Source organism: Lissotriton vulgaris, chromosome 2_1, assembly GCF_964263255.1.
Source record: "Lissotriton vulgaris chromosome 2_1, aLisVul1.2, whole genome shotgun sequence".
Lineage (NCBI taxonomy): Eukaryota > Metazoa > Chordata > Amphibia > Caudata > Salamandridae > Lissotriton > Lissotriton vulgaris.
Window position 1 is genome coordinate 1,587,098,456 of NC_141687.1, and position 19,419 is coordinate 1,587,117,874.

At 41.7% G+C, this 19,419-nt stretch overlaps 1 protein-coding gene across 1 annotated transcript in view; it reads right to left on the reverse strand.

Moving 5' to 3' along the window:
- Window positions 1-19,419, reverse strand: part of LRP1B (LDL receptor related protein 1B) — a 3,669,685-nt gene that overhangs the window by 1,542,431 nt on the left and 2,107,835 nt on the right. The window contains exons 26-27 of the mRNA XM_086955170.1: window positions 10,533-10,697; window positions 9,734-9,978 (exon numbers count right to left, since the gene is read on the reverse strand). Coding sequence (XP_086811296.1) covers window positions 9,734-9,978; window positions 10,533-10,697 — 410 coding nt within the window. The remainder of the gene's footprint in view (window positions 1-9,733; window positions 9,979-10,532; window positions 10,698-19,419) is intronic.

Consider the following 19,419-nt stretch of genomic DNA (forward strand, 5'->3'; position numbering starts at 1 on the left):
AATCTATATTTTTTGTACCAGTGGGGTACTATTGAATCTCTATTTTACATAAAATTGTATAAAGTATCACACAGGCCATCTAACAGAGTTATAAATATTTTGATTTTGGAAGACACAAAACAAAACAGATTGGCAACTACAAAACAAGGTTGACGCGTTTCGAAACCCCTGGCTTGTGGGGGTTCTCCTCAGGACCGTAGAAATCTCACAGTTCAATATCTTATTTGCATGGAACCCCAATTGATCGTCACGCTTGGCTGTTTTCTTTTCCCCAATACGTGCTTTGTCTCAGTTTGACAGTGTGAATGGTGAATGAAAATTAAACAGAGGCAATATTTGCTCTGTCAATGGTGAGATGTGGTTCTAAAAAAAGAAGCGCTTGCCTTACACTTGATTGCGTTGAAGTGACTTCCAATTGGGAACCGTGGCTTAAATGGTGATGTGTTAACTAAGGATTTACAGATTTAATGAAGGCATGAGACGATGGGCTGGGATTATTCTAAATGCAATGAAAACCCTGGCACCACACAGTGTAATTACACCGGGGCAGATGGGTGGAAAGTCAGATAAATAAAAGCAAAGCAGCTTACTCACGAGATAAGAACAAGAATTACAGCCCTGTTTAACAGAAAAGCTCAGAGCGAGTGAAATCAGATAACACTTGTGTGAAATGCTCTTAGACAAAGAAAAAAAACCCTAAAGCGCTTGCTATCACAATATTACTTGTAAGGCTACAAGTAATTGGTGGTGCCCCGTTGCAGGTTCAATTGACAAAAAAGAGGAACAAATAGGAAAGATTGACTACTTTGATGCAAAGCTTTTAAAAGGACACTTGGAGAAATAAATGGAAAGCAATGGGTGGGCTGTAAGCCCACAAAGCCTACACAACACGCCTCAAAGACATTAGATAACCAAATTTAACAAAAAGGTCCTGTCAGGTGTTCTCATGAGCCAGTTTGGTTCTTCTGAGTTAGCGTCTATAATTTTTAAAGAGATTGTGTCTGGTGAGCTTGTTTTTGGTCCCGGGCTCGACGGCCATCTAGGTAAACCTACCAAATGTAAACATTTAGAAAAAACTAGACACCCAGGGGATTCCAGGGAGGCATATCTCCAATGGGTCCCTCAAAGTTTTCTTTAAAGAAAATCACTTTTTCCTCACATTTCCTACCACTCAGCGTTCCCCTTGGTTTCCTGATAAAAATGATACCTCCCTTGTGTTGGGCCCCAAAGCAGAGTCTGCCTAAAACATATAAAATACAAAACGGAGGGGGGAACCAAAGTGTGTCCAAAAAGGCAATTTTTTATACGTTTTAGGCTGACTCTGCTTTGGGCAACTACACAAGTGAGGTATCGTTTTCCTTAAGAGACCGAGGAGAATGATGGGTGGTAGAAGTTTTTTGCTGGTGCGGTGATCCTTCACTTTTCCAACACAGGCATGTCAGGAAATATTTACTTTTTAGCTATATTTGAGGTTTGAAATGGATTCTGGGTAAGAAAATGCTGGGGGATCCATGCAAGTCACACCACCAGCCAATTAACATTCCACCCACACCAACACACAAGTACTAGTTCACAAACACAGCACCAGCCAAGCACTATACACGGACACCACCAGACAAGCACCATCCAACAGACACCACCAGTCAAGCACAAGTCCACACACACCACCAGGCAAGCACTACTCCACACACACTGCTACAAAGCACTAGTCCACACACACCATCAGCCAAGAAAAAGTCAACACACACCATCGGCCAAAGCCCACTACATGCAGATCAACAGCCGAACTCCAGTTCTGGCACACACACACAAACTTTCTGTGGTATCTAGTGATTTTCTCCCCCCCCCCCCCCCCTTTGGTGGCAGATGAGCCTAAACATGCTGCTAATTGGCCCCCACAGGGGGCACAAAATAGCTAAAATGGGTGCCTAAAAAGAGGAGCGACCCTTGACTATGGACCATAGACATATCCCTGGTGCCTAGTAGGCTTTCTACTCCCACCTGGGTGGCAGATTGGATGTAATAACCACCATCTGTCCCCCAGGTGTGTGCCCATTTTTGGGGTGGTGGGATCATTGGCAGGCCCAGTCTGGGCAGCCCCCACCCCTCTTTTCTAAAATAGAAAATCTGTGGTGTCAAGGGAGATTTCAACACCCCCCTGGGCAGCAGATCAAATGTAATAGCCCCCATCTGCCCCTCAGGGGCAGACAGATGGCCCCTTTTGTGTTTGTTGGTGGGGGCTTTAGCATGCACGTTTTGAGCAGCTCCCACACCCATTCATTCCCCCAAAAATGCATTTGTTCCTCTGTGGGCTTTCTGTCCCCCTTGGGGTCATATCGAAGTAATAAACTCCATCTGCTCCCTCCAGGGGGGGCAGAAAGTTTGCTAATATTAGGGTCTGGGGGGGTGTGGAGGCAGTGGCAAGCCCATTCTGGGCTGCCGCCACCCTTTTTTTATTAAAAAAAAAGAATCCCTGGTGACTAGTTAGCTTTCTGAGCCCCTCTGGGTCAGATCAGGGGTAATAGCCCCAATCGTCACCCTTCGGAGGGCAGAAACACTGTCCTTTTGGGGGAGGGGCATTGGCATGTCCATTCTGCCAACCCCCCACCCCTTTTTTACATGGAAAAAAATCCCTGGTGTCTAGTGAACTTTCGGCCCCTCTAGGGGCAGATCGCGGTAATAACCCCCATCTGCCTCCTGGGGTGCAGAGAGGCTGTCCTTTTTGTGTTGCAGGATGGGGGCATTTATCATGCCCATTGTGGGCATCTCCCAACCCTCTTTTAACAATAATCCCTGGTGCCTGGTGGGCTTTCTGCCACCTCAGGCATATCAGGGGCTATTGCCCAGGGTAGGCAGAAAGGCTGTAGACATGTTTGCGAGGCGTGGGGCATTATAAAACCCATTCAGGGTATTAAAAAAAATCCTTGGGCTTTTAGCCCCCCCGGGAGCGGCAGAAAGACAGAATATGCCATAATATACAGAGGGGAGCAAAAGCCCTTGTCTAAGGCTGCTCCACCCTCCGTGGTGTCTAGTGGGTAGATCCCCACTTGGGGATTGCCCTCATTTGGTGATCCCCAAGCAGAGATCCACTAGATTCATACTCCCCTTTCCAATGATACCTCCCCCGTCTGCCTGCGTGCTCCAGGGCCTCAGGAGCCCCCTGAGCACATAGACGTTGAAAGTGAAGTGAGCCAAATTGGCTCATTTCACTTTTATTTTCAATATAATGACATCAGCGCGCCATGCACGCAATCATCATTGCATTGAAAATAATATGTCTCAGAAGGTTGGGGAAGCTCTTCCCCAGCTCCTGTGGCTGAAAAAAAAATACCTATGCTGTTTACAGCAGAGGGATTTATGGGCAGATGTACGACAGAGTCTATCCTAGACACATGAGCACTGTACACTGTGGCACATGATGGATCCATTCCGTCATGCACAATGAACCGGTTAGAGCTCACATGAGTCACTTTATCCTTATCACATTTTCCTTCAGGTCCCTTTGTATACTATCAGGAACTTGAGATGATATTTGAGTGTCAACATCAAACCCAATAGAACATTGCTGCAATTGTGAGGGGTGTGCAACTAAGTTATCACTTTTGCCTGTCTGTTTTTTGAATGAGTGTGGTGGGGGTGGGGAAAGGAGTGGGAGGGGGATGAGGGGTTGCAGGGACTGCAGTGGGAAAAGGATGAGAAGGGAGAGCAGATCACATGCTCAAAGGGAAATACAGAGACAAAATGGGTGAATAGAGCAGGATGCTCAATAGGAGAGGAAATCATGAGATTAGAGGCAGAAAATATGGAAACAGAGCAGAAGGCCCAAAAGCAGGAATCTTAAAAGGAGCAGAAAACGGAAGAACAGACAGAGAAATCAAGAGAAATGGAAAATGGTTGAACAGAGCAGAATGCTCAGAGAGAGAGAACAAGAGCAAAAGACAGGAGGACAAGAACAGACGAGCAGAGCAGAATGCACAAGAGTAGAGAAAAGGCACAGAGAATAGGAGGAAGAGCAGAGGATAGGAGTGTCAGAGCAGAGGATGTAGAGAACAGTCCAGATACAGTTAGGTCTGTGGGGACCTGGACCTGTGCACCTAATGTTCTTTATCTTATTATTTTTAAACTTGGATTATGGTCATTTACTGTAAACAGATTAGCAAGCAGCCATGATGCAGTGAAGAATTACATAGTAATACCTAGGTGTAGGAAATCTGCCTTTGCTGCATGATCACTGTGAATATTTCGCCTTTTTGCTGAATCTTATTTTGCTTACTGTAGAACTCTGCACTTTTCCCCTTGTAAGTGAAATCCCTGTGCTCTGTCTTCAAACATGGTTGAATTGACATAATCCTAATAGTCATTTCTAGCTTACCTATAACTCAATAGTATATGGCACAAAATAATCCCAGGGCTTGTAAGTTAAATGTCCCTAGTGGAGTGCAGTGCCTATTATGCAATCCATTACATGGCAGTGCACATATGGCTTCTAGCCTACTATTGTAGCCTAACTACAGTAGGGTAACAATTGCAATTCAACCTGTCAAAATAAACCCTATTGACAGGTCTAAACCTTCATTCTAAATATTAGTGCGGATGTTACTTAAAATACCTAGTACAATTTCTTGTAGCGTAACAATCTGAAAGAATTTAGTGCTATTTTCTTAGCATGAAATGCACACCACATCCAAAATGGACCCCAGAATTCATTTTGCACTCAGAAAATAGAACTAAATGCAATAGAAAAGAAACAGCTGCAGCCAGCTGGCTCTCGGGCTCTGTTCCTGTGCTCAGGGGTGTGCCTGAAAGTACACAAATGGGTGTAATTTCACAATCTTTCAAAAAATAGCAACACAAGACTAACAGAAAATTACTGAGATTACTCTGGTTACTCAAGTATAATTAAATCCTCACCTAAGCCTAAGAAAGACATATAGAAACATAATGTTATTGTGTTGTTACAGTGCTGCAAGAAAAAGCTATTTTTATTGTAGGAAGACTGACTGACCGATAGAGAAACACAGAGAAGCAATAATAAATATTATTTCTGCTACCTCAGGATAGTAACTAGCTTGAAATATGATTCAACAAATATTTTTGATGTAGATCAATAGCCCACTTAAATGATGATGTCATATCTTTGATGTATATTAAGGATAAGTAACTTTGAAAGTTAAATTTGTCCTCCTTGAAATTCCTAAAGGCTAATTTGCATTAATCTCTAGTCACAACCATCTGAGTGCTCAGGTCCGGATGAGAGATAAAAACTGTTAACAGAAGAGAGCCAATGTCCTGGTTGTGTGGAGGTGTCTTTTTTACCTCTGGCAGGATGCCAATTTGGGCACTACCCAGAAAGGTATTTTATTCCAAAGGGGAATCTTCTGTCACAGGCACATGTTAGATAACACATGTACAGGCCCCTTCCTTTGTTCACCCTTTCAGGCAGGCACGAATCCCAGTTGGAGAGGAGAAGCCACCCGAACTAGTTTGGAATAAACACAGAGCAGGAGCTTTTCATTACACTGGTCATACTTTTGATGGGCACACAAGGTGTATAAGGGGAGAAGTGTTTCACCATCTTGGATTTTAGGATTGAGGAGCACTGTAGGATTGCTTGCAATACATAAGACAGGTACTGCTGCAAAGGTGGGGAGGGTTACCACTGGAAACCTTTACAGCATTGATTAAGGAGGATTGAGGAGTAACACACATGCACAAGATAGTGCCAGACATAAATGAAGCATCCCCTTGGCACCTTCTTCTGAATACTTTCTGCACCTCAAGAACAACAGAAGTCCAGACCTTTAATCTGTGTCCAGAGAGGCGCACTTAATGACTGGACCTTCTCTCAGGTCAAATATGTGGACTCAAAGAAGCATAAAGCTGACCTTTTATTCAGGCTACAGGGATGCAACAGGCTACAATAGGCCTCTCTGAAAAATGCACAGTCAACCAGTTCCAAGTGGACCTGCCCTGGACCCTGCTGATGGATTCTGTTTGAGTGATTCCTGACCCCAAAGTCCTGTGCCTGGATTTTTGGAACCCTTGGCTTATATTAGAGTATAGTCCTTCTGCCTAACTCAAAAACCTGGGACTTAGCTTTTTCAAGACTTTTTGTCTGGAGAACTGACAGAAGATCCGGACCAATCTGTCAATCTACTAAGGGTGCATTGCTGGTAAGACTGACTTTGCCATAGCTTGTCCTACGTTTTCCTCCACACGGGAAAGTCTGTTCCAGCTGGCCTGCTGCCAAGTGGCATCCAACAACATTAAATGCTCTTTGGCTATAGCCTATAGCATTGACTCAGTGGAGGAATCCTTCTTCCTGAAAAGCTTCTAATTCTAAAGATAGAAACTTTACTGGACCAGAAGCCAAGTGATGTCCTATCAACGTCAACAGCTTCTTGGGTGTGAAATCCTGCCCAAAGCTTTTTCTACATTCACTGATGGCTTGATTGAGATTCTAATAGGGGCAGCTCATTGTCATTGACCCCATTTTCAGATCCAACCTCCTGCCCCATTGAAGATTCTACCTTCCAAGAAAATTTCTAAGTATGAAGGTAACACTTTGATCGGGACCATCTCGGTCTCAGGCTCTCAAGCTCTGTTCCTGTGCTTAGGGGTTTGCCTGAAAGTACACAAATGGGTGTAATTTCACAATCTTTCAAAATGTAGCAACACAAGACTAACAGAAAATTACTGAGATTACTCTGGTTACTCAAGCAAAATGAAATCCTCACCTAAGCCTAAGAAAGACATATAGAAACATAATGTTATTGTGTTTTTACAGTGCTGCACGAAAAAGCTATTTTTATTGTAGGAACACTGACTGACCAATAGAGAAACACTGAGAAGCAATAATAAATATTATTTCTGCTACCTCAGGATAGGGACTTGCTTGTAATATGATTCAACAACTATTTTTGATGTAGATCAATAGCCCAATTTAATGATGATGTCATATATTTGATGTATATTAAGTATAAGTAACTTTGAAAGTTAAATTTGTCCTCCTTGCAATTCCTAAAGGCCAATTTGCATTAACCTCCAGCCGCAACCATCTGAGTGCTCAGGTCCGGAGGAGATATAAAAACTGTTCCCAGAAGAGAGCCAATGTCCTGGTTGTGTGGAGGTGTCTTTTTTACCTCTGGCAGGATGCCCATTTGGGCTTTACCCAGAAAGGTATTTTATTCTAAAGGTGAATCTTCTGCCACAGGCACATGTTAGATAACACATGTACAGGCCCCTTCCTTTGTTCGCCCTTGCAGGCAGGTATGAATCCCAGTGGGAGAGGAGAAGCCACCCAAATTAGTTTGGAATAAACACAGAGGAGGAGTTTTCATTACACTGGTCATACATTTTGGTGGGCACACAAGGTGTATAAGGGGAGAAGTGTTTCACCATCTTGGATTTTAGGATTGAGGAGCACTGTAGGATTGCTTGTAGTACGTAAGATAGGTACTGCTGCAAAGGTGGGGAGGGTTACCACTGGAAACCTTTACTGCATTGATTAAGGAGGATTGAGGAGTAACACACATGCACAAGATAGTGCCAGACATAAATGAAGCATCCCCTTGGCACCCTCTTCTGAATACTTTCTGCACCTCAAGAACAACAGAAGTCCAGACCTTTAATCTGTGTCCAGAGAGGCGCACTTAATGAGTGGACCTTCTTTCAGTGCAAATATGTGGACTCAAAGGAGCATAAAGCTGACCTTTTATTCAGGCTACAGGGATGCCACAGGCTACAATAGGCCTCTCTGAAAAATGCACAGTCAACCAGTTCCAAGTGGACCTGCCCTGGACCCTGCTGATGGATTCTGTTTGAGTGATTCATGACCCCAAAGTGCTGTGCCTGGATTTTTGGAATCCTTGGCTTATATTAGAGTATAGTCCTCCTGCCTAACTCAAAAACCTGGGACTTAGCTTTTTCAAGACTTTTTGTCTGGAGAACTGACAGAAGATCTGGACCAATCTGTCAATCTACTAAGGGTGGATTGCTGGTAAGACTGACTTTGCCATAGCTTGTCCTACGTTTTCCTCCACACTGGAAAATCTGTTCCAGCTGGCCTGCTGCCAAGTGGCATCCAACAACATTAAATGCTCTTTGGCTATAGCCTATAGCATTGACTCATTGGAGGAATCCTTCTTCCTGACAAGCATCTTACTCTGAAGATAGAATTCTTTACTGGACCAGAAGCCAAGCGATGTCCTATCAACGTCAACAGCTTCTTGGGTGTGAAATCCTGCCCAAAGCTTTTCCTACATTCACTGATGGCTTGATTGAGATTCTGATAGGGGCAGCCCATTATCACTGACCCCATCTTCAGATCCAACCTCCTGCCCCACTGAAGATTCTACCTTCCACGAAAAGTTTTAAGTATGAAGGTAACACTTTGATGGTTGGCCTCAAACTGTACCCTTGTCCAGTTCAAGTGTGTCCAGTTTCTCGTGTTTGCACTGTGCCTTTCTGTGCCTTTTTAAATACTCTGTATCTTGCCTTCTGGGAGATGTAGAGGGCTTAAACCCCCCACAGCTCAGAAGATACAGAGCCTTTCACAGCAGCTATGCATGTCCAACATTTAGTAGCTGAGGGCATGACCACAGCAGTTAACTCTTAGACATGAACAGCAAGAGCTATGAAATGGACAGCAGACAGTCCCTGATTCTCCGTTAGCTTCGATAAACTGCTTTTCTACACATGGCAGAGATGAGGGAGACAGAAACGGAGGGGAAATCCCCCCTCACTCCTTCTGAGGCTCTAGTAACACTGAAAGCGACAAGAAAAGGGTGAGGAGAAGGCTCATCAAGTGCCCTCATCCACAGCCTTTGTCTCTCTTCTTCATCTGCATAATCTGCATGTCCCAGAGAGGTAGGGGATGGGAGAGACAGAGTCAAAGTATTACAGCATTGCAAAGTGGACAACTGCGGCCCTATACCAATGTTTATAGCCTGCTTCTGCTCAGTGGCATGATTAAATTGGAGCCACCCCCCCCCCCCTCGCGCCCCTGCGAGGAACAGGGAGGGCCTCACCCTCTGGAGTCAGTCAGGAGATCTCAGGCCAGGGTACTGTGATGAGGGGCCACCTTAAGCTGCAGGGGCCAATTTTTCGCTACTGCTTCTGCTCCTTAGTCTTCAATGGAGCTGTCAACACTCCAATGCTCTAATAAAATGTCTATTTTGTGATTCCCCGCTATATATTTAGCATTTGCTCAGCAGCTGTGAATAAGTGACAGCTTTTTTGCATGACGGTGATTCAGAACGTAGTGAGTAACTAGTCTCTTTCTGATTAAACTCACACATTTTTTTCAGTGCTGCTCCTGTCCAATTACTCCCCTTTCCATACATTATTAGACCACTGGCGCTCCATGACACAAAGTGTGGTTAGTGCTGGGTCGTGTCAACTTTAAATAGCTTTTTCCCACAAAAGTGTTTAAACACCGCCATTTACGCTTCTTTGCATCATAAAGTGGTACTGAGCATCACACAAACCTCCACATAAAATGAGTAACTCTGGGGTCTTACTTGCATGCACTTTAAATATATAAATACACACATATATGTTTAAAAAAACATTTTGGGAACTTGACCAATCTACCAATAAAAAGAACGTAATCACCATCGTCTTCTTGTTTAGGAAAATGAACCAAAAATTAATAATGCTGATTACATTTGTCCTTCTTCAAAATTAAATCATAGCATAAAATGAAATGGTGTGACCAGTGAGTGAAGTTTACCTTGTGGCTGGCGGCTTGGGTGATATATCTGTATATCAAAGGGCTGCGCACTTGTTTTTTGTATCACACTGACATTTTGTCCTGTCCATTTATTGGCCTTCGACAACGTGTTTGTCCTCCAATCGGTCCAATAGACCTCATTACCATAGAGCGAAACAGCGAATGGGTGTGAAAGGTATTCATGTCCTCGAATGATCTCCCTCATGTCAGATCCATCGTAGAGAGCCGAATAAATAGCATCAGACCTGCGGGAAGATAAAGCCAATCATCAGAAGCCATCCATACTTACGGCGCCTGCGGGGCTGAGGTGAGCGCCTTCACACCTGCAGGTAGGGAAACCCAATGAGAAGCCGTCCACCTGCAGGGCTAAGGCGACAGCGTTCTGTTGTAATGACAAATGTCGCTGTGAACATCCTGCGGATTTATTAATACCGGACAAAATCAGAAGCCACCGTCTAAAATAATTCACAGTCATAATCACCTGCGGGTCGAAGCTGCACAAGACAGCTGAGGTCTATACACAGCCTAAATTTTTGTTTGAAAATTATTTCTTGGTTTCATTATATTTTTTATTCAGAGACAGCACATTCGGAAAACATTTCAATTAGCTTGTTGTTCAGAAGTGTGATAAAAATCATTATAATCAAGACAAAGAAATGCGAAAAATTAAGAAGAGAACAGTTTCTGCTTCATTTTGCCAACAATGTAATCTGATTTTTAGCATGGCCTAATCACACCTTACGATCGTTAATCTTGATGAGATGCTATGAACATCATATAATGGTGTACATTCATTTACCTTGCATCTGTCCATACAATTCTTTTTTCATAATGGTCAACAGTGAGTCCGTTTGGCCAGGCTCCAGTCTCCATATCTTTGTAAATTATCTTTCTTCCTGCACCACTCATGGATGCAGATTCGATGCGAGGAAAATTCGCATCCCAGTCTGTCCAGAACAGTATTCTGTCGAAAAAGTGCCATGTTTAGAGCATTATTATTATTTTTTTTACATTTCCGACGTGCTAAAGTCAGAGGCACTAGGTAGTGAATTTAACTTAACAAGGTTTATGTACTTTTGCCATTAATACTGGTTTGCATTTGTTTTAAAAAGGGAACACGACTGTAGTACACACAATAATACTAAATATAGACTAACAAATTGTGGTATGCCTATATTTTTTGTATGAATCCATAAACATGACATCACCTACAGTTTCCAATGCAGTACATATTCGGTTGAACAAATATGTGTTAGCATAATTTGGAGAGGTCCAGAAAAGGAAACATGATGCAAACATATGTAAAAAATGTATAACAGTGTAGGAATTTTCATAATTACTAAGGAATCAACAGTTGCACCATTTTATTCTTGTATTACAGTGTTTTCATCTTTTTTCTCTCCCTCGTCACGCAGATTTCAAGATGTCCTAATCAAGTATTTAAACTACTCCTCAATCTCATCTGCACTGATCTTTAACTATGGTCTCTACTTTTGAAACATCCATTACTCTTCCCCTCTTGAGGAGACATCAGACTATGTGGAACCCAAGGTAGAGAAACAAATACTTTCAAGAGAATTGTTTCCTTAATAGCATACAGGATAGGATCAAACATGATATTTGTGACTTATTAAAATGATAGCTTTCCTTTTATTGTGTTTTTTTAACATTTTATACGAAAGGATGTCAGCAAAGAACGGTATATAGTGAATAAGGTTCAAACTTAAAAACTTCCATCCAAGGAAAAACAGATTAGGGTCTATATTGTGGTTTTAACTCTTTTGAAGATGTGATGTCATGTGCTGAATATGTCCTCTTTAAAATCTCTTCCACTCTCACCCCACCCGCCACTGCCCTGCTTTTCACAAACACATAGCAAAAGTCTTAGAATCCCTCTAATCCAATGTGTCAGAGAAAACGTGGTCTCAAGAGCCTGGAACAAGGGGGATGGTGCCTTAAGGCGTGAGTGAATCATTTATGTCTAAAAATATCAACGTTTCCATAAAGGAAAGGAGAGACATCTGAGACCGTTCCTCAAAGACTCCCAAAGATAAGGGGATTTTGGTGTTGGGTGTGTTGAATCAGGTTCGCTGGGCAGAAAGTTCCATTCTTGACATTTATGAAAGTGCCATACCTAGCTACTATGCACGCTAAAATGAAATGAGAGTAAAACATGAATTTCAAGATAATAGAGGAATCAGAACACTGTAGTTTAATTTATTGCAACACTGCGCTGCATCTCCACGGGAAATTAGTGCGGGTATTTTGACTTGTTTAAAAGATTTTAATAGCCTGGAACTAAGCTTCTCATTAAGGAAGCACCGATATTCATCCACAGCATTGGTACCTTTAGCTAGTCCAGCATTTTCAATGGGGCGTTTGCTATAAATCAGACATTCACCCAAAACAAGGGGTGATTAATAATATTACATTTTATTTAGACATCGTTCTTAGAAGCCAACCACTTGCAGTTGAAAAAGCGGAATGCTACCAAAAGAACTACAAGAAAAACATGGATTGCTCAGTTCATAATAATGAGAATTGAGACTTCTGTCATCATGTTAGAAAGAATAAGGAAAGTCTGTAATATCTTCCCAATGGATCTTAAATCAATTATTGTAACCATTTGTTGATCAACTAATCCAATTAGGAGTAGACAAAGCCACAATCCTTCTTGGTTCCGGCTGTCCCTCTCTGATACAGATTACAACATCTTCTGAGATGCCAGGAATTCATGAAATTCACTACTCTGCCAACGGGTAGGATCTCTTGTGCAACTAAAGGGCAACACTGACTCAAGTCAACAGATATGTGGGTCTTTCAAGAATAACTGGGTAGTTTATGGTTTATAAACTACCTTATCATCTTATCACTGTGTCATTTATAAATTATAAATGACACAGTAACAAGATGACATGAAGTTGGTTAGTCTATTTAGGAGTTACCAAAGTCTTGAGATCATGGAGAAAACTAATAGAACCTGAGGAAGAGGGTGAATATCAACAGTGCCAAAATGTCTGATTACCTGTTATTACCTTTTGACTATTCCATTTGGAAATGATCACTAGATTATTCCAAAAAGCATGGATACAGAATTTTCTCTATGCCAAGAAAACTTCCATATGAAAACAACAAATGCTGGCACTGCTAATATTCTGTGAGAACCAGTCTTCTATCACTTTGCATTTCTATGAGAATGTGAAGGGACTACATTGTTATATGCTGGCTAACAGTGGGTGCCGGCACAGGTAGGGACGGGGTTGGGTGTTAAGGGGGGAAGTTTACAGAAAACGGAATAGGTGTAATTAAACAAATAAATACTACCTATTCCGCCGTCTGCTGACTCCACCCCCGCTGCGCCCGCCACACTGCCCCACCGTGATAACCTGTGGTGGCTGCTGCGGCTGGCTAAGGAAAAACTGTTAGAAATGTCTAGTTATGAAACCAGTATGGATCTGGACCCCAACCCTCCCCTACTACCACCACCCCCGCACACTCCATCATTGTTTCTCATGCAGACAAATTGTTGATGTTTAAGAATGAACAAAAACACTTTTTTGCCAATCAGTTCGCCATAAGCAAGATGTCAACCCCAACATTACCTCTACATTGTCCTGTCTTTGAATTACTTGTGAACATTGATTTCATCTTCTTTTATATTCATATTATTTTATTATTCAAGGAGGGGTAGTTTCTTACCTGAAAAAGGGTCACACAAGAAACTGAGAAATTAAAACGTATAAGCCAATCAGGAATAAATCTAATATCTCTAAGCGGAAAGAGGAATGAATACCACATAGTGACCGTTAAAACGGGCCACTCCATAAGGGTCTGACAACCTTCATCTCTGAGTGAGGCATAGAGAGAGAGGGCTGGCCTTGACAATGGTTAATTGTAGTTTGCCTTGCAAACTAGGAATGTCTTGCTGAATCTAGGAGGGATGATACTGCTGATTGTCCTACTCCCTGGAGAGTCCACGAGGAAGGAAAATAGGTAATGAGGCTTGGTGTTGTCATAGTACTGGAAGGGTATATGAAGATTTGAAGCACCATGATCAAAGAAACACAAGCATCAGCTATAGAATGCTCCAAATTTTGAATAACACACACTGGCATTTACCTGATGTACTTTTAGAAAGAGTATTGCAACTATCTGTGCCACAGACCATATGTGAAGCAGGATTTTGTAGAACATACAGCATCAAGTAGGAACCTCATGTTTGCCACCAGAGATAAGGAGAAGGTCAGGGGAACATAGCTCAACTCCCCATGTGATATAGCAAATCTGAAAATTCCACCAATCAAAAGGTGAGGTTTGAAAGGGGGGAATCAAGTGACGCTGACAGGAAACAGGGACAGACCAAAAGAAAGCAGTGCCTTCCAAAGAGTATAGCACAATAGAGTCTCCGGTATCTGAAGCCAAACAAACAAAGCATGGCCTTGTTAAGTCAGGAATTTCCCATGTTCCCTCCTTACACCATGAAAACAAAATCCTATAGACCAGTGGAGGTAGCAAATCCATGTCTCTCTTAAATCTACAATAAGTCCATCCTAAAAATAGGAGAGAGCTCATGTCAATCTCCATGAACACATTTACCCTTCTCTTAGGAAAATGTATACTAATTTGCTGAATATGAGGAGCTAAAGGGAAAAAGAAGCCTTGTGATAGAAGAGTTACATTGTGCCAAAATGACTACAGATTCTCTAGGTGCAGAAAAATCAGCACACATATATATAGGGAGTGTGGATTGCACAAGTCTGGAGGAGTAAAGTTCTACAGAGGTGTAAGTGTACTTTTGTGAATCAAGCCCACAATTGCCAGAAATTGGGTTATTAGTTAGGAAATGAGCCGCTGCCAACCTAATAACCACAGTATGTGGGGGGATCGCCTCTGGAAGTTGTAGTACAGGCATTGGGGAATTCCCTAGAGAAACAACTTTAAAGTTAAGAAAATAACACAATAAAATGCCCAGAGCAATTTACAAAAATAAAGTAATATACATTGAGCAAAAGGAAATCAAAATGGTCAAACACAGATAGAGAGAATCAGAGATGTTATTTTGTTTTTAAAAATAAGGTAAAATACGCGCAGAAAAAACTAAAGTGGCAATATCAAGTTTCAGGTTGTATTTCACTGGGACCTTGGCATGATTTCTTGTGAGCAATAATTAGGTTGGGGCCGGCTACACGAAATAGCTTGTACTGGTCATGGTTTTTATCTTGGCATTACTTTTTGCACTCAAAGACTTGGGCATGGTCCAAAGTTGAAGCCTGCAAAGGTACCTCTAAGCCCAGATATGTCATCACAATTTGCCATTGAAGTTGCTGGGCTTGGTGCTAAAAGCTCAGATCAAGACAAAGTTAGATTTGCCACTGGGATAGATTTGCTGCCTTACCCCAGTTAAAGGTTTTATCTTTGATCACTTTTTCGGTCATCAAATTGACCAGAGTGGCAAGGCTCAGACCTGAGGCTGGACAGGGTTTGACATGGCTGAATACATTTACAGTGAGGACATACTTAACTAATTTTCAATGTTGCAAAATGCTCCAGACAAGAAAACATCAGAGTCTTGCCTACCAAGGGTTTACCTTCCATTTGGATGTACAGCACGTTCTTACACTCATCTGAAGATGGAAAAATAACTAACTTCCACTTTTCTTAAGCTGCCAAGAAAGTTCCTCCTGATCACAGAGGCAGCCATAAAGTCCTCAAGTCTGGCCTTTATGAACCAGGTCTCACTATAGTCACAGGTCCTCCAGGGTTCAATCCTCAAAGTCTGTTAGAGTCTAGAAACCATCCTTTTTTTTGTGTCCCTTGAGAAGGCAAATTGGAGGTTCTCCACATGACCCTTGGAGGGCAGTTCCAATAACTGGGTTCCAGCAGGAGTCATGAGTCTTTTGACTTTTTCTTCCAGCAGTTCAAGGTCTTTTTCAGGTTCAAGAGTGTTTTAAAGAGGTGCTGGTGAAGTGTCAGTCTTAGCCTATAAACGAACAAGTAATTTGAGAATTTCATCTATGCTGTTCTATTTTGTGGTAAACTCCATGCCAATTTATACAGCAATTTCATTCTTGGGTAATTTCAAAATGGCTCCTGGAAGTCGCCACATGGAGGAGCCGTGGTCCTTCCCCTGACACCCTTCCTAAGCAGGTGTGGTGCAGTTGTGTCAGGACCTAGTTTACCCTCATGCCAGGTTGGAAGCCTGAAAGTCAGAGAAGGAACAGGGAATTAATAGTAGCAGTTGCAGTCATCCCAGTTTGGCATCTCTATGTCAAAGAAAGAATGGTTAAATGTGTTCCTTGTTCTGCCAGTTGTTCCCATCTCCTTGTAAATTGCTAATTTATGATATCTGATCTCTCTTTGACAACTCCTCTACTCTCCTGGGCTCATTGGCAATTGCCATTGTCATGCAGGAGAATGATCATGAACAGTGAGCGAAGGATGTGCAATCATCCTTCTAAAGTTGAGCAGAAAGGAAAACTGGTTCTAAACCACCCCAGTAGCAAGAATTTAGGCTTCCATGTACATAGGGTGTTGGTAGATGATTATATAGTTGGCAATGTCTCCTATGTTTGCTGAAGAACTTACTGATGTAGCGAAGGCAAACCATTCGTACCAGTAAAGACAGATTTCCAGAGCAGAATTTAAAGATGGAACAGAAGAAAAACATGTAATAGGAGCATCATAATCACAATATAAAGGTTACAGGTGGTGCTTGAGCATTAATGGTTTTCCAATCTGTGCCCACCTGCATATATTTAGCTCATAGATGAACTCTCATTTTGATAATACATCTAGAAGGAGGGCTAGCACAGTTCCCAGGTAACACATCTAGGGCACAGGATCTCAGCACATGTTGGATTTAAGGTGTGTGGGGCATTATGTTTTATTTGCAGTTGGGCATACAGGAACTGCAGCAAAAAGGGTAGGGTTACCCCCGGAAACATTTCACTTATTGGTTAGTGAGGGGCCAGGAGTCAGCCCCATCCACTGGGCACCCTTGCCCCAGTACCTGTGGAAGGCAGATTAAGGACTGTACTGCTCCTGCTGTTGAGACATGTGAGGAAACCTGAAAGGCTGGAACTCCTTCCACGTGTACCCAGGACAAAAAGAGGACTCCAAGCGTTAACCTCCTGTTAAACTACTATGGGGGCACAAGCTGCTAGAAACCCTCTTCCTGAAAAACCTACCAATTCCAACTAAACCTGCCCCTGACCCTGGTGGCAGCTTTTTCAGCAATGAGACTTGACCCCCCAAGTGCTGTTCCTGAGGTCCTGGGACCCTTGGCTTTCTCAAAATCTACACCTCCAATTGTCCAGAGAAACCTGATACTATAAAACATTTTGGTGCCAAAGAACCCAGAAGAACCAGGACAAACTTGACAAGTCAATCAGATGAAGGTACGTTGCTGCTGGGCCAAAGATTCAGGTGGGTCCTGCTCAAAGTTTTTCCACAGCAGCCAATAATTCTCAGCAGAAGTCACAGAGAAGGTATCCCACCTCATGGAGCCCCGTTTAGCTATATCTTGCAGCTTTGCCATGCTGGAGGAATCTGAGCTCTAATAAAGTGACTTAGGGCCTGATTTACATGTTGGTAGGAAAGGAACTTCATTTAAGCGGCAATGGAGTTCCCTTTACTCTGGTATTTGGACAAAGAATCATATTAGAAATATCATGATGCAGACATATCTTTGTGAAGAATATAGATGTTTCAGGTAAATAATATAATTTTCAATATTATAGTTCTTAGTATCATTTCAATATTAAAATTGTAAAAAATATAATTTTTTATTTATTTTCGTGTGTGATAGTTCATACATTAATTTTAAGTGCTAACATTGATTGTATAATTGTTAATAATATTTTGAAATATAGTTTGTAATTGTAAGTGATTTACAAGTTTCGGATTTAATTACTAATAGTCATTTATATTTTTGTAACAGGTTGCTAGGTTTGTAGGGGTATAGGGTTGAAAGTTAATTAAATATAGTTAAGTAATTAGTCATCAACCTCAGTTAATTGATTAACAAATATGTAAATTGTGTGACAAATATATTTTTTATGTTGTTTATTAGGTGCAGGCTGATAGGTTTGTCGGTTATAGAGTGGGAAGTTAATTAACATAATAATGAATTAAAAATGTATTATTACATATTTAGTAGGCTTTTAATTATGTAAATTGTCTAATAATTGTATTTTGTAAGTTATATATTAGGTGCAGCTGCTGGGTTTCTAGAGGTAAAGGGTGAGAAGTTAATTGATAATTAATTAATTTATTAGTAAATATGAATTAATATTAATGGGTTATTATTAATGGTAATTGTGTTGCATTTTTAAATTTTAGTTAGATTTTATGCGTGGGCTGGTAGTTTTGTGGGGGTATAGTGTGGTAAGCTAATTAATCTAATTTAAAAATCAAAAACAATATTATGTTTTATATATATGTATACATAGACATATATATTTATATATATGTTATTTAATAAAGTTCATATTAAGTGTTTTATATTTGTTATGTGTTTAAAGTGAAGTACTATACCTACTGTTCCACAGCCTGGAGTCAGAATAATACATGTAACCCCTCCAAAGTTCAATGCTTTCCCTACATTGCACGGACTGAAGTGGGAATAGTAAATATGACCCTTTCAGAATGCAACTCATTTTCTACGTTTGCAAAGACTGGAGTGGGAATAGTCAATAAAACCCCTCCAGCGTCCAACGCTTTCCCTTCTGTTGTACAGACTCAAGTGGGAATAGTAAATTTAACCCCTCTGAAGTCCAACACTTTCTTTAATGTTGCGCACACCTTAGTGGGAATACAAAATGGTACCTCTCAAGGGAACAATGCTTTGCTGCTGTTTCATAGACTTGAGTGGGAATAGCAGTAGTAGTAGTAACAAACTTTATTTCAATATATTTCACATATCTTAAAAGCATTACAAACCAATAAAAGCAGTGAAAAATTCATTACATTGTTGAAAACATACATTTCATATTTAAAAAAGCAAACGGATAACACATGGGTGCAGAGCTAAAGTGAATATTTATATAAGGCACAGAAGCCTAGAAGATCTAACTCGCCATGCCCAGCCAAGGAATTTGGCCAGGCCACAAGCAAACAAGGGACAAGGGTCTGATCTTAAAATACGTAGGGCCTCCTTATGTGATCTAGTGCCAAGGCTCCTACAGAGTGGCTTCAGCCATTTGCGACGCGGAGCTGCATAGGCTGGACATTCGAACAGTAAGTGAAGAACAGACTCAGACCTGTTCGCACAAAAGAGGCAAAAAGGAGTCGTTTGCGCCGGTACCTTCCAGCTAGCAGTCAATTTCCCCACTGGTAGTAAGCCCACCCTGAATTTAAAGTATAGGGCCCTATCCCTGGTTTTTGTAATCATATCCAGATATGGTTTGCAGAGGGGGACCTCCTTAACCATCAAGAATTCTACAGTTGTTCTGCACAAGTTGGCCTTGCTGTTCCTGCCATCAGTCACCCAAGTCCAATATAGCTTCTTCAGAATCAGCTTGGGCGGGGCAGATCTATTAGACCAGGCATCCTCAAGGCCCAGGTCAAAAAGGAGACACTTAACTTCTTATAGCCAACGAACCTTGTGCCAACCAGGTGTTAAAAGAAGTTCCCTTAAGCCTTCTGCATAACTAGACAGTTCTGTGACCCTCCAAATGCGTGCCCAT